Source organism: Notothenia coriiceps, unplaced genomic scaffold, assembly GCF_000735185.1.
Source record: "Notothenia coriiceps isolate Sejong01 unplaced genomic scaffold, NC01 NC01_scaffold00006334, whole genome shotgun sequence".
Classification (NCBI taxonomy): Eukaryota; Metazoa; Chordata; class Actinopteri; order Perciformes; family Nototheniidae; genus Notothenia; species Notothenia coriiceps.
In genome coordinates, this window is record NW_011339035.1 from 31,931 (window position 1) to 46,515 (window position 14,585).

The 14,585-nt window shown below is 40.3% G+C and overlaps 1 protein-coding gene across 1 annotated transcript in view; it reads left to right on the plus strand.

Annotated features, from left to right (window-relative positions):
• The window catches only part of tbc1d8b (TBC1 domain family member 8B), a 19,153-nt gene extending 4,851 nt beyond the window's left edge, over window positions 1–14,302 (plus strand). The window contains exons 5-20 of the mRNA XM_010769065.1: window positions 1,451–1,658; window positions 1,756–1,923; window positions 2,664–2,825; window positions 3,050–3,200; window positions 3,945–4,159; window positions 4,738–4,855; window positions 4,937–5,222; window positions 5,317–5,446; window positions 6,114–6,212; window positions 6,295–6,363; window positions 6,472–6,712; window positions 6,797–6,862; window positions 10,508–10,600; window positions 10,745–10,792; window positions 10,889–10,986; window positions 11,099–14,302. Of these exons, the coding sequence (XP_010767367.1) occupies window positions 1,451–1,658; window positions 1,756–1,923; window positions 2,664–2,825; window positions 3,050–3,200; window positions 3,945–4,159; window positions 4,738–4,855; window positions 4,937–5,222; window positions 5,317–5,446; window positions 6,114–6,212; window positions 6,295–6,363; window positions 6,472–6,712; window positions 6,797–6,862; window positions 10,508–10,600; window positions 10,745–10,792; window positions 10,889–10,986; window positions 11,099–11,509 (2,563 nt within the window). The 3' untranslated portion in view covers window positions 11,510–14,302. The remainder of the gene's footprint in view (window positions 1–1,450; window positions 1,659–1,755; window positions 1,924–2,663; window positions 2,826–3,049; window positions 3,201–3,944; window positions 4,160–4,737; window positions 4,856–4,936; window positions 5,223–5,316; window positions 5,447–6,113; window positions 6,213–6,294; window positions 6,364–6,471; window positions 6,713–6,796; window positions 6,863–10,507; window positions 10,601–10,744; window positions 10,793–10,888; window positions 10,987–11,098) is intronic.
• The last annotated feature ends 283 nt before the right edge of the window (window positions 14,303–14,585 follow it).

The following is a 14,585-nucleotide window of genomic DNA, read 5'->3' on the forward strand; positions in this document are numbered from 1 at the left end:
GCCTCCTGAACTTGGGCCTCCTCCAGACGTTCCCAGTTCACCCGAACTACACGTTTGGGCTTACCAGGTCTATCCAGAGGCTTCCCCCGCCACTCGACCCAACTCACCACCAGATGGTGATCAGTTGACAACTCCGCCCCTCTCTTTACCCGAGTGTCCAAAACATACGGCCTCAGGTCCGATGATACGATAACGAAATCGATCATGGACCTTCTGCCTAGGGTGCTCTGGTACCACGTACACTTATGAGCATCCTTATGTTCGAACATGGTGTTTGTTATGGCTAGCCAATCCATGACTAGCACAGAAGTCCAGTAACAAACCACCACTCCGGTTCAGATCAGGGGGGCCGTTCCTCCCAATCACTCCCCTCCAAGTGTCTCCATCATTGCCCACATGTGCGTTGAAGTCTCCCAGCAAGATTAAAGAGTCCCCTTCAGGAGCCCCATACAGGACTCTTTCCAGGGTCTCCAAGAAGGCCGTATACTCTGAACTGCTGTTGGGTGCATAAGCACACACAACAGTCAGAAAACACAACCCTCTCTATTTTCCTCCATACCCAAATCTCTTAAAAAGGGGCTGCAACGGATCTGATACAGACTGATCCAGATTTGAACACTTCTATGACGTCACAGAAGTGGCGCTACGGCTATTGGGCCAACTCCACCAATCAGGAGGAGACAGCCACGGACATTGCCGTTCGAAAGCGCTGGAGACACTGTAGTACATATGCCAGGCCTGTAGATGGTGCTGTTCTCACAGAATCAGCCCATGCAAAGACAGTGTTAAATTGAGCGAAATCAGGAATGGCTAAAATGCATGATCTGTTAGGTATTTTGAAAAGTAAGAAGTATAAATATGCCTTATATAGGTTTGGTCCTACACTATATTATTCAAATATAGCATGATAGGTCCACTAAGTACATATACTCAAGTGCTATACATAAGTACAATGTTGACAAAATTGTACTCTACTTGAGTATTTCTCATCTGTGCTACAATCTACTCTTAACCTTTTACATAGAAACGTATGATATGTAAATGATAATCTACCCAGTTGTATAAAAGGTATCTAACATTTGCTCCAAGTTAAAACATAGGACACGTTTTTACATGTATTCATTAGAGGAGATTAATATAATATTTTATAATAATATAATACTTAAAAGTAGTAATTCGGCATACTGAGTTATTTTACTCTCATAGTTAAAGTACATTTGGATATTATACTTTGGTTAATTTTTGTATTTTAAGACTGCAATATTTCTACTTTTACTCAAGTTAAGGATCTTTATCCGTAATATATATATCTGTAATATCCCAAAACACTCTTAGGCACTGAAATATCTCAAATACTCCGGTGTCTAAAGCTGCTAAAAGGGTGTTCCTGAAAACTAAAATGTGATTTTCTGCTCGTGACATTATATTCTGCTTTACTTACCCCCCACAGAGGCCTAGAAGCTCATGCAAAGAGTGAGCAGTTCCGGACATTCTTCAGGCTTCCAAAAGAGGAAAACCTGTTAGAGGTGCACGAGAGCTTCCTCTGGGTGCCCTTCAGCCATTTTAACACACTTGGCAAGATCTGTCTGTCTGAGAACTATCTGTGTTTCGCCAGCCAAGACGGGAGCCAATGCCACACCATCATTCCAATGAGAGAGGTAAGGTATTATAACGCTGCCAATATAGCACCCTGCTTACTGATTAACACTTGTTATGAACATGGCTGTGTGCTCTGCCAACGCTGCCTTCTCTCAGGTCATTAATATTGAGAAGTCAGACCCCAGCAGCAGGGCTTTAACGGTGTGCATGCGTGGAAAGAGGGCACTGCGATTTTCTGAGGTGCGGGACTACCAGCGCCTGGCAGACTCGCTCCGAAGCAGGTGTGGGATCAGTGCCAGCCCCCAGCACTCTGCATCATCAGAGGTAACGCGTTTGTGTGGTTTTTTGGCCACTTTGCTCTTATAAAGTAATAGAGTATTATTTTGGTTATATAGTTTAAAACGACTTGTGACATTGAACATTTGGTAAAACTTTCTATCTTGTCTGCTTTGAAAGAAAGACATACTGTACTTATCATGTAAATATAATCTGCTCATAAAAAACACATACATTATAGTTATTAGCATTCATATATTTTCACAAGGCTTTACTACAATATATATTTTTTTTTAATCATTTATAAGGCAACATAATAACACTTAATGTAGCTCAATTACTTTTTTCAAAGATCAAATGTTACACATTATAATCTTTTATAATTCATTATGATCACTGTTTTTATGAATTTATAACTTTATATCAAGTTACTCTTTGTTCGTTGTGTGTAATAAGGAAAATAAAACATATTTTTACAACTATTTATTGTTCTTGTATAGATATCTTTTTTGTTTTTTAAAGCAAACAATGACAACGTAGAATACAACATTACAAAATGCGTTGATATAATGCGTTTTAAAAGATCATAATGTATTACAATTATACGAATCAGCATGTGTAATGTTAAAATGATGTATGATCCTTCCAAATATATATTTTTTGACTGTATTTTGACACAGTTTAAAATTATTTTAACGGGTTATGAATATTGCTATAAAGCATAATGCATTTTAGACATGGGCTGCATAGATAGTGCTACTGAATATGTATATGTATTTATGACCAAGGTCATACGAGGCGAGTGCCAGTCGCTCATCAATCACTTCGATGACAACCCGGAGGATGTCACACTGATGGTGGGACAGAAAGACAGCAGCAAGGCTGTAAGCACTGAGGCGCTCATGATGGTTTTCCACCCCCAGGATGTTGAAAACCTCGACCCCAAAATGGTACGTTTCAGCAACAACTTTTTGAAAACCACAACATTCGGACTGGATTACCTTAATGTCATTTTGATGCACCAGAGCCTTGTTATGCTCTGGGTGGGTGTCTAATCAATTCAGGGGTGGACATAAATAAAAATGTTGCATCTGTTTGGAATACAAGCAGTGTGAACAATGTTCAGGGCCCATGCAGTAACACTGTGGTGTGTGTTGTCCTGTGTGTTTAACAGCTTAAAGAAAAGATGAAGGAACAGTCTTGGAACATCCACTTCTCTGAATATGGACGCGGCACGAGTATGTTCTTCACCAGGAAGACACGAGATCTGATCGTCCGAGGTGTTCCTGAGGCCTTGAGAGGAGAGCTGTGGATGCTTTTTTCAGGTTATTGTACAGCACACATTACTCACGCCATGGTATGTAAACAAGACCCGATTCAAAGACGGACCCTTCACCCTCTCACTCCCTGTTGGAGGGAACTTGGACTGTAGTCACACTCACAGCTGAATGAGGCTCCCTGCTTTAAGGTGGATGGTGTAAATTAATCAGGAACTTTTACTTCTTGTAACCATTGTGTAGAATACAAAATAATAATTATAATTAAACCTCAAGAATCCTAAATTGCCTTTTTAAATGTTTTTAAGCTGCTTGTTTTTTTTGGTCTCTGTAAATATACAAAACGTTTCAATCAATTGAACACATTGTTTTCTAGAATAGACACAAGTATATATGTGATCCTAAGTTAGTCAAATAAAAATACAATTTGATCGGTCAATAAAGGACTCAAACAGCACTGCATACGGTAGCATATTGTTCTATACGGTACGGCCCTGGTTAAGTCGGGATCAGTGCAGACTTGCTGCCAGAGGTTTTAATAACCCATCTCCAGTGCCCACTACTTAGCTTGTAACTGCACTTGATGTGGCCGATCCTCCACCCGAATGCAAAACGGAGTGGGAGTGGAAGGAGAGGGTGGAGGAGTCGGTTCTGGATCCGAGCCTCCGCGACAAGCAGTGTCAGTGATTTGTTTGGAAGCCTTGCATGAAGCTCATGCAACATAAATAATGAAGTGGGTGTGGGATCTGTGCAGCATGTGTTATTGTACTGACTGCAGCTCTGCCTCTGTAGGAGCTGTGAACGACATGGCCACTCACCCCGGGTATTACACTGATCTTGTGGAGCAGTCCCTGGGCACCAGCACTCTGGCTACAGACGAGATCGAGAGAGACCTGCACCGCTCTCTGCCAGAGCACCCCGCCTTCCAGAGCGACAAAGGAATCTCTGCTCTACGCAGAGTCCTCACTGCCTATGCTTACAGGAACCCCAAGATTGGCTACTGTCAGGTACTTTATACGTTATATAATAATAAACAAATACAATGGGTAATTATACAACTAATGACTGTGAGATATTATTAGAATTATAATGAATATTATTCCTTTCAATTAGTGTTTATTTCATAGGCACAAATACAATATAGATAGAAAAAGTACATGAATTAAATAATTGAAATGATATATAAAATTAATTGGTAAATTATATGCGAGAAAGAAAATGTGTTTGTAAAATAAAATAAACACTTCTAACAGTCCATTAGCTCACATGATCTTTCTTCATCTCTCTGTCTGTACTATTCATTTATGAAACATTACATTATACTTTTTTTCCTGCTGTTTTCAATAATATTCCTTGCAGTTTTGATTTTAAAAAAGGCCAAGTACCTCAAAAATAAGGTTATGGACCTCAGAAAAGGCCACGCGGGATATAAAACCATCAATTTCAACACTTAAAAAAGGCAGCGAGGCTCTGAAAAGCCTTTTTGAATCACACATACCATTTATATTGGCCTTCCTCCTCCAGTTAACCTTATGATGCAAGTGAAGTGGTCTGTTTTTACAGTGTGCTATTTTTCCTTGTGCAGGCCATGAACATTCTCACCTCAGTTCTCCTGCTCTATGCGAAAGAAGAGGAGGCTTTCTGGCTCCTAGTGGCCGTCTGTGAGAGGATGTTGCCGGATTACTTTAATCGGCGAATTATTGGTGAGAGGGGAAGCATTCCTCGGACTGTTAGAATGATTCCAGACTTGAATGATCAGCTAATGTTGTCTAATCTTTCTCCAGGTGCTCTGGTTGACCAGGCGGTGTTTGAGGACCTGATTAGAGAAAACCTCCCCCAGCTGGTGGAGCACATGACAGACCTATGCTTCTTCTCTTCTGTGTCCTTGTCCTGGTTCCTCACTCTCTTCATCAGTGTCCTGCCCATCGAGAGCGCAGTGAACGTGGTGGACTGCTTTTTCTACGACGGCATCAAAGCCATTCTGCAGCTGGGCCTGGCTGTGCTGGACTACAACATGGAGGCTCTGATCAGCTGCCATGACGACGCCGAGGCCGTCACCATCCTCAACAAGTCTGTGTGAAGGCAAATCAAGCAGGACTGATGTATTTCAAACATTACTGCTGTGTAAATGATTGTCTCTCTTTCTTTGATGGTTTTATTACAGATTCTTCGACAGCGTGACAAACAAAGACAGCCCGCTGCCTCCGACTGTACAGCAAGCTTCAGTGGGAAGCAACGATAAAGCCTCCCACGTCAGTGTGGATATCAGTGAACTGATACGAGAGGCTTATGAGGTATTAGCACTGCAAACAATGACTGGTTTTATTTCTGATTAATACTTGAATATACCAGATAGGCAAGTACGGAGGAGAATCCCCCCAAAAGATGAGATGTACTAGACAGAGCTACGCATTTCTCTGTAATAGTCTGACTTTTATATTATTCAGAAGATGTGTCTATTTTGTATACATTCCCTTAATTACAGATGTTAGCACCTGGATATTTATTTGTATTTTTCTGCATTTACTGCAATAAGTGGCATTCATTTAAAAACATAGATGGATACAACTTCTACAACTATCTATCTCTGTATGAACAAATTTAACAATTCATTTTATGTCAGAGTTATATTTTGAAACAATATTTGAGCCATGTTGGTTTTTAAAAAGCTGGAGTTGGAGTAAAATGTCCATACCACACCAAGTGTGTGCATCTCAGTTCGCTGTTTATCGTCCAAATCGCAGAAATATTCTCCCTTATACGATATTAAACAAATCTCCATATTTCAGGGGCTGAAAAGAGCATTGTTGCCATTTATACCTGAACAAATTGATATAATAATTAATCAATTGTCAAAATAGGCTAGGATCCTTTTTATTTTAACCGACTAATCTATTTGTCTTGTTTTTTTATTCACTGATGTCAACATGGTTGTTTTACACTTATTGTTCTTTGTTGCAGAAATATGGACATGTCCGTTCAGAGGAAGTGGAGACTTCGCGGAAAAGAAACAAACTGCATGTGATCCAGACACTGGAGGACACAACCAAACAGAATGTGGTAAGCTATCCTCGAGGTTAAAATAAGTCACTCCGCTTTCATTGTCACTTTGAAATAAAAATCATTAAAAATCAATTTTCAGATTCGGGTAGTAACACAAGAAGTCCGATTCGGAGCCTCACAACTTGATGAGATTTACAACCTGTTCAAAGTGAGTCAAAGTCACGGTACATTGTCTTCATTGTCATGATACCAAAATGTCAACATTCATAATAAGAAAAATAGCAATGGACACGGTTTCTTTGTTTTCTGCTTTTAGAGGCAACATTTCCTGTGTTGCTACTGGAGAATACAGAGTCCCGCTCTGCTGCATCACGACCCCAGCCTGGCCTATCTGGATCAGTACCAGCTGGGCTTCCAGCAGTTCAGCGTGCTCTTCTCGCTGCTGGAGCCCTGGGCCTTCTGCAGCCCCAAGAGCACCCTCTCCCTCTGGGTGTTCCGCCTGATAGACGAGAACCAGGACGGCCTGGTGAATTTTAAAGAGTTCTGCTACGCCCTTGGTGAGTTCACTTACTCCCTGCATTCTCCACTAATGTTAACCTCAGTATCCCCACCACTAAAATGTCTGATTGCTTCTCCCGCAGATACTTTATACGGTGCATCGTTCACAAATAAGCTGAAATTCCTCTTCAAGCTGCACCTGCCACCAGGTGAGTCATGAACGAACAATCTAAAAGCTCACAGCGAGGGATGCAACCATCTGACTTTGTCATTGCAGATACCTATAAGCATCATTTATTTCTTTAGCACCTTTCAAACTGAGTTATAAAGTGCTTTCACATAAAAACTAAACGCATATAACACACAGAGTATACAATGCATACAAATACAGCAACATAACCAGGGAAGCACATAAGTGGTACGTAGGTACGCCTGCACGGCAAACATCTGAAATGCATACCGTCACTTGTCTCACTAAGCGCATTTGCGTACCGGTGGACTTGTGAAGCATTTCCAGAAGGCGCTTCGATCACTGGACGACAGCCGGTTGCCGTGCGCACAGACGGGGCTGCTGTTAACGTTGGTGTACAACGGAATTGTGCCACAACTTCCGGTGCGAGTTCTAGCGGCCACCTCCACCCCACCCGTCGACGTTCAATACCCCCCGTCGACGTTTGTGAAACAGAGGGGCTGAACACAGAACTTTGCGTGGACAGCCCTCAGTACCAAACATTTTCTCCTGGTACTCATTTGAGTAACTCAATAACAAAGTTATGTGCACCCCTGAACATAACGCATTATATAACAAACAGGAAGTAGTAAAATAAAACAACAATAAAGCCATTCTAAAAAGTTGTTTATAAAAAATACTTAAAAGAACTAGACAGTTTGCAGCCTCAGGTAGCTAGTGTGTTTCTCTATTGCTCTCTTAAGCTCTCCTAACTCTCTAAAGCTTTTCAATAATTAAAGGCATAGATATGCATTGAATAAATAAATTGAACACCAGCAACTCGGTAAAAAATCGAATAAAAAAATCAGAAAAATGTAAACCTTTTTAATGCAGCAACAAGTTGGTCCAAATGTAAACAATAATTTAATTATTATTTAATTATTACAAAGATTGGGCATATTGCAGCTATTTGAGTCAGTATTGGCCTTGGGGCATCGCTACCAACAGCGGCAAATATTTTAAAAGATAAACATTTTTCATGTGACATGTTGACAACTCTGACCCATGGTGGTGTCTCAGTGATATGTCTGCGTCTTGTAAACTACAAATATATTTGTGTTTGCACAGCTTCAGCTTCACCCTCTGACCCATTTCTCTTATGACATATCTAGTCTACAGAGATGATACACTCCAGCAGGTTCAAAGTTCAATTGCATCAAACGTCACAGGACTGGATCGTTTTCATTCTATAGATTCTGTCTTACATGACAGCAATAACTCATTAGCAGGCGTCAGAAGCAGCCTAAAGTATAACACAAGGTCAGATCAACATGAGGCTTTGTTCTGCTGAGCTTTAGAATGTAGCAGTCGTCCATGACTCAGCATTTGTTGAGTGAGCATATTGCCTGGGGGTGGAAACTGTCCTTGAATGTGTGGCTCTTGTCTGCATGATGTTGCAGCAGCACGTGCCTGAAGGCAGTGGTAAGAATAGTCCATGTTGGGTGAAAGGGCTTTGCCATGGCAACGACATGTGTAAGGCGCTGTGAGGGCATTTTGCAAAGGGCTCGTTTCTCCACAGAGAGTCTGTTGATGAGAAGGAACTGCTCAGATTACAACTGACAGCAGAGCAGCACTGACTCACTGTCTGTGATTTGACAGCCAGGCCGCTGAACGATAAGCAGCAAAGCATGTTGTCTATGTCAGTCAGCACCAAGGACAGATCCTCAGCACTGAACCCTCAGACACTACCAACGTCATCTGTGACATCACTGTGTCTCAGGAGGGTGTGAGGGCTCCAAACGATGTGTGAAATTTGGACGGCACTTTGTGACTGTGATATTTATATGCACAGTGCGGGCTAGTATTTCAATATGGAGATCAATGCTATGGACCGTTTGTTTTTGTTTGCTTCTTATGTACAAGTAAAAGAGTTATGTCAGACAAAATGAAAACATTGGATGCCACGTGGCTGCCACATGCTCAATGCTTTGTTTAGTTATGTTTTTTGAACAAATGTCCAAATGTACCTTACACGTTGATGGCCACCACTTAATAATTAAAATGCTAGTTATGGTTATTCAAACAAAAGTCAAATAAGTCTCTGTCCAAAAGGGATTATGTTTTGCACAGACGGATGTAAAGTGTACAACACCGACTAATTTTAAGTTATTCTTGTTTTACAATGAAGAAATTGTCTGTCATCACCATTGTTGATGTCCCAAAGCTATGCATTGTGGGATTTTAACTCAACCATTGTTGTGGACTGTAATTGTACAGAGCGAGCTCAAAGGTAGAAAACACAGCGACCTAAAACACTCACACATTCCTCAGTGGGACCGTCCTGAGCCCTGAAATTGGGCCAAACGCTCCATTGATCAAGGAAATGAAATCATGGGCTATTTAGAGCTGAAAGGCGGCACGTTTTGTAAGCCAAACACTAAATCCAGCAGCTGTATTCACTTATAAGCGCCGGTCAGAGAGCAGAGACATCATCCGTCTCAAAATGTCTGGCTGTACCTTTTAACTTATAGCTGTCGTACATCGGTGGAGCAAGGATATGATCAAATATGGCAAAAACGTCTATTACATAACAGACATTTTGTAGGTTTCATGTTTACATATATTTATATATATATAAAGCCCAGGTCTTACAAGTGAGGAAACATCTCCACAGCTAACAAGGTTAATTATGTTTGGGTTCTTAATAGCAGCAACACATTTTAATGACACACACACACACACACACACACACACACACACACACACACACACACACACACACACACACACACACACACACACACACACACACACACACACACACACACACACACACACACACACACACACACACACACACACACACACACACACACACACACACACACACACACACACACACGACAATCTTCAGGCTGTGCAGCACAAAGCTATCGGGCAAATATAATGACACTGCTGGCCTGTGAGGATAATTGTGTAATCAAGCAATGAAAACGAACAAGCATGCATGAACACACACACAGTCACCGGTGGGGATTGGAGCATAGGTGTATAGAACCTCTCAAGTTATAGTAGAAACTGAGAAATGAAAATACTTCAGGCAGTAATCATTAAGTAAATGCATTGTTTTATTTTCAAAGAAATATTGATAGTGAAAAGAGGTGCTGCATGCAGCACGGGCAGGAAGAGAGAAATAAAGAGCTTTTCGGCATTAAAGCATGGAGACATGTCACAGTAGAGGCACAGAATACTGATATGAACCTGAAAATGAGCAGAATAGGCCCTTTAATGCAAATCATATCCCTCTATTCTAATTGCATTAAAAAGGTTTCATTTCTGTTTCTCAGTTTTGATTTCTTATTGCTTACAGTATTGCATTTAATGAACCGTATTTTCAATATAATGATTCAAAATCGTATAATGTTTTGAAAGAGACCCCCCTTAGAAAATTGCATTTGGTGTTTTTAAACGCATTTCAATTTAGAGTTGACTTTGTAAGCTTCACAAACATATAATCTTTTTGAAGAGTCTAAGGTGGGATTGTATTACACTGTAACTAAATGATTGGGTAACTCTTTCAACATCTTGTTTCAATACATCTACTTTGCTCACGTGGATCCTCTGTCATCTTAGTGTCTCTTCATCTTTCCTCTAAAAACACTCACTGTCGGTGTCTTCTCTCTAGCTTTCACAGGTAGTCCTTTGCACTTAAAGGATCAAAGCATCCAGCACTTAATTCCAGTGACTGAAGACTCTTCTCACTTGAGTAGACTCGCTGGTTAGCCTCTTTACTCTTTCTTCTCCTTTCAAACTCAAATTTCCCCATCGTGTCTTGATGCATGCCCCATTTCCTTGAATGTTTCTAAAGGTTCTTTAAGCATTTCTTCATACATTGTGTTCACATGCTGCTTCTCTTTTTCAGCATTTGATCTACCTGAAGATGGTGTGATAAGGAAAACTCCCGAAAGAGGTATTGTTCCTTAAATGATCACAAATACTCCATGGCTATAAAAAGAACGGTCTTAGTTTTGTCTGATAGTGTAGAGTTTGTGTGTGACTACAACAGGTAGAGGAAAAGTGGACCTGCAGGCATACTTGAAGCAATGGCAAAGTGAAATTCTTAAGAAGGAGGAAACTATCAAAGACCTACCTCGGATTAATCAGGTACTCCAAACCATGTTGTGTTGTATTGACTGAAGTGCAACATTCTCTCAATAAAAAAGGTCCTGACTTGTGATACGTCAAATCATCTGATGATGTTTTTTTTATATCTCAGTCTCAGTTCATCCACTTCTCCAAGACCCTGTACAACATCTTCCATGGCGATCCGGAGGAGGAGCCTCTGTACAGAGCCGTGGCCCATGTGACCAGCCTCCTGCTGAGGATGGAGGAGGTGGGCCGAAGGCTGCAGGAGCCCAGCAGCCCCCCCGTGTCCACCCAGCCTGCTGCTGCTGCTGCTGCGGAGCCTCCAACAGAAGAAGCTTCCAGCACTTCGGAGAGGTCGGACACCTGCAGCTCCACCAACAGTCAGGAGGCGGAGACCGATTGGTCCTTTTCCTTCGAGCAGGTCCTGGCTTCTCTGCTCAACGAGCCAACCATAGTGAGCTTCTTCGAAAGGCCTGTCGACCTGCAAACTAAACTGGGACAAGCTAGGGTTGCCCAGCTGAAGCTAAAGGGGAATAAGTGAAAGGAAACATAAAATGATTTGATACCATTGATTCTAAACCAGGCGTCACCATGAATCTTGTTTCTCCACTTTGGATAGGGTGATGCAAACAGCAATTACTCTTAAAGTGGTATTATAAATGAAGAGAAGAACAGAGATTTTAAAATATGCTGTTCAACGTGTGTGTGGCTGGATTATGGCTAATCTGCAATCTGCGTAAACCACTGGTGTTACAGTCCACTGACCCCCTCTCAGAGCAGTCCACTGACGCCCACTCTCAGTGCAGTCCACTGACCCCCTCTCAGAGCAGTCCACTGACGTCCACTCTCAGAGCAGTCCACTGACCACCACTCAGAGAAGTTCCTTGTCAGGCCTTGCTGCAGACTAGCCTTGTAGACTGAGGTTCCTCCAATCTGATTATGCATTTCTAACCTCCGTGATGAAATTCGTTCCCTTATGCTGCCTCAGTCTCTTCGGATTTCATGGAAGTTTAGTCTGACATATTTTCCGACCCTATATGCCATGGATCACATACTATATAGTTTTTTATTGTGTAAGGGACATATTTAGCAAAATGACCAGAAGAGTTCTCTCTGATGTTGTGCTGACCTTTAACTCTATGACAAAGGACTGACGAGTCTCACTCTGGATAATATATTTTTCTTTATTAAGATAACTATTTAATGCATTAGTGAAACAAACTGTAAAAGTGTCCTGTGGATTCAGTGTTCTTAGGCAACATTAGTGTTTTTCTGTAAATGCCAACTTATTGTGTGAAACAATAGCTTTCAAGTTGAAGTGGAACCGGTCAAACAGCGAGAGAGGACAGTGATGTCCATTGAAGATATCATTTGATTTCAGAGATAATCTGAATTGAGGAGGTCAGATGCATTTAATGAAGAGAATGACATTTTAAATATTGGTATTATATATTTGCAATAATACAAAAGAGAATATGCTTTACTGCCACACTCACCTCTCTCATTCCTCCGACAGCAGCACAGTACACTATTAGCAGGACTGAGGTCTGTAAAGGGAAAGTAAATTAGAAGTGCTGTTGCAGGGAAATATTCTGCATCCTCTTCTAAAACATGTGCTGTGCTTTTCAGTGTGCGATGGGTTGATGTACTGTTTGCTTATGTCCGTCAATATGTAGGATGTTTCGCTCTTGTATAAGTGCAGCGTTTTGTACTTCAGGATCCGTTTCAATAGTCGTGTGATTATTGCATTTTTTAGGCTTGTGTTGATAGTGTAAGATATGAGCTAGTGGACGTTTGTGCACATTTTCTTTGATCAAATCTCAGGGTGTAATTTGTGTAAAATAAAAAGGACAAAAGGGAAATTGTTTCGACCTGGGATAAATAAAGATATGAGTTAAACATAGATTACAAATGTCTGTCAAATATAACGCATGTGTAGCATATTTACAGGATTGGCCACATTATGCTAATGTTCATAGACAGCAGCTCTTTCTGCTCACTACAGCCAGAGCTGACTGACAGTATTTCAGTTGTTTCCTTTTTTTCTGTGCATTCTCTGCTTTTTTGTTTGGGCTTCTTTCTCTGTGAATCATTTCACAGTCATTTGAGATTCATTCATTGAAGATATGCCTGTATCTCAGCCAAAGGCTCTGAATTGTAAAAGGTCATGACCGCTTCAGCTGCAGCTGCTTGTCCTCTCCAGGGGCCAAATGGACAAATTCATAGAGCTTTATTTCTGCTTGTCTAGGGACAAAGTGTTTCAGAAGCTATTTAAGTTCAAGTGCAATTCTTTGCATCATATTTGTATCATTTTTGCAATTTGTTTGAAACATGTTGTGGTTATTTTTTCACTTAGGACCAATCTGAAATGGTGTAATTATTTGGTTATTGATATAGATATTTGAAGTGAGTTGCACATACTTGTTTAACTGTTTACATGACTAAAGGATAAAAAGAATATCAAAATACACCCTATTCATCTTAAATGTTGCCACTACTTAAATCCAAAGCTCTATTGACTGTTTCCCAGCAGTTTCATGCTGCATTTGTAACATATCCGAAATAATTATAAGATGCAAATAACAACCTCTCATCAAAGACTGCGCCTTAGTCTTTCTGGTAGGCTTCTGAGCTTTGCATTGAAATGTATTGCTTTATCTATTTCTGTTAAATGGATCATATATTTTAATGATTAGAAATCCTACAAAAACTTAAGAGTGAATTTGTTGGTCCTAACTATTTATTTTTAAATATAAAACTAAGGTTTTTTTGTTTTTATCCAAAATAGTTTTTTCTTTCCGCTCGGTAGGGGAAAAATGAAGGGACATGACTTTGAAGGAGCAGAGAAAGTCATGGAAGATTTAATCCTCCTGGCATGCTGTCAGATTTGCCATTAAGCACCAGAGTGTACTCAGTAGGCATGGAGGACGCTCCAGCATCAGTTTATGATTAATCAAGTTCTTATTTGTGCAAGTGTGGTCTACAGCTTTTCAAATCTGTAACTTTCAAACTTTTGAAAGCTTGTCTTGAAAAATATGACAACAATATTTCTGTTTACCTGCTAAATTATGATTTATTTTTATGATTGTCCATTCAAATCTATATCAGAATAAAGATTGATTATAATATGAATAATGAGGTTTTTTTTGGTCATTATGAGTGTTACCTTTGATGAACACACAGCAACATGTCTTTACATGTGGCTTATGTGTTTAATTATGTCTGGTAATATCTTCCTGTTTAAGTTGTGTGTATTAGTGCTTTAAACAGACTATCTTATAGGTATAGTTATATTGGATTTTATTGTTTAATAAATATAGTCATGGATGCATAATCATTGCCATTGAAACAGTTATTTGACAATCAGCAACTATGCTAATAAATGTATGCAAATATTACATGTGCTCAACATTTTAGGTTCACAATAGGCAGGGGTGGAAGTACATTATGCTACTTTGTAATCTACTACATTTCAGAGGTGGTTATGGTGATGGAGGAGGAATTATATTTGTTTGTTGTTACAAATACATTTACTTGTCTATACCTCCCTCTTGAAACAGGTTCCTGGTAAGCACATTTTTTGAAAGGAGTTCAGCTTTAACATCAAATAAACCTTT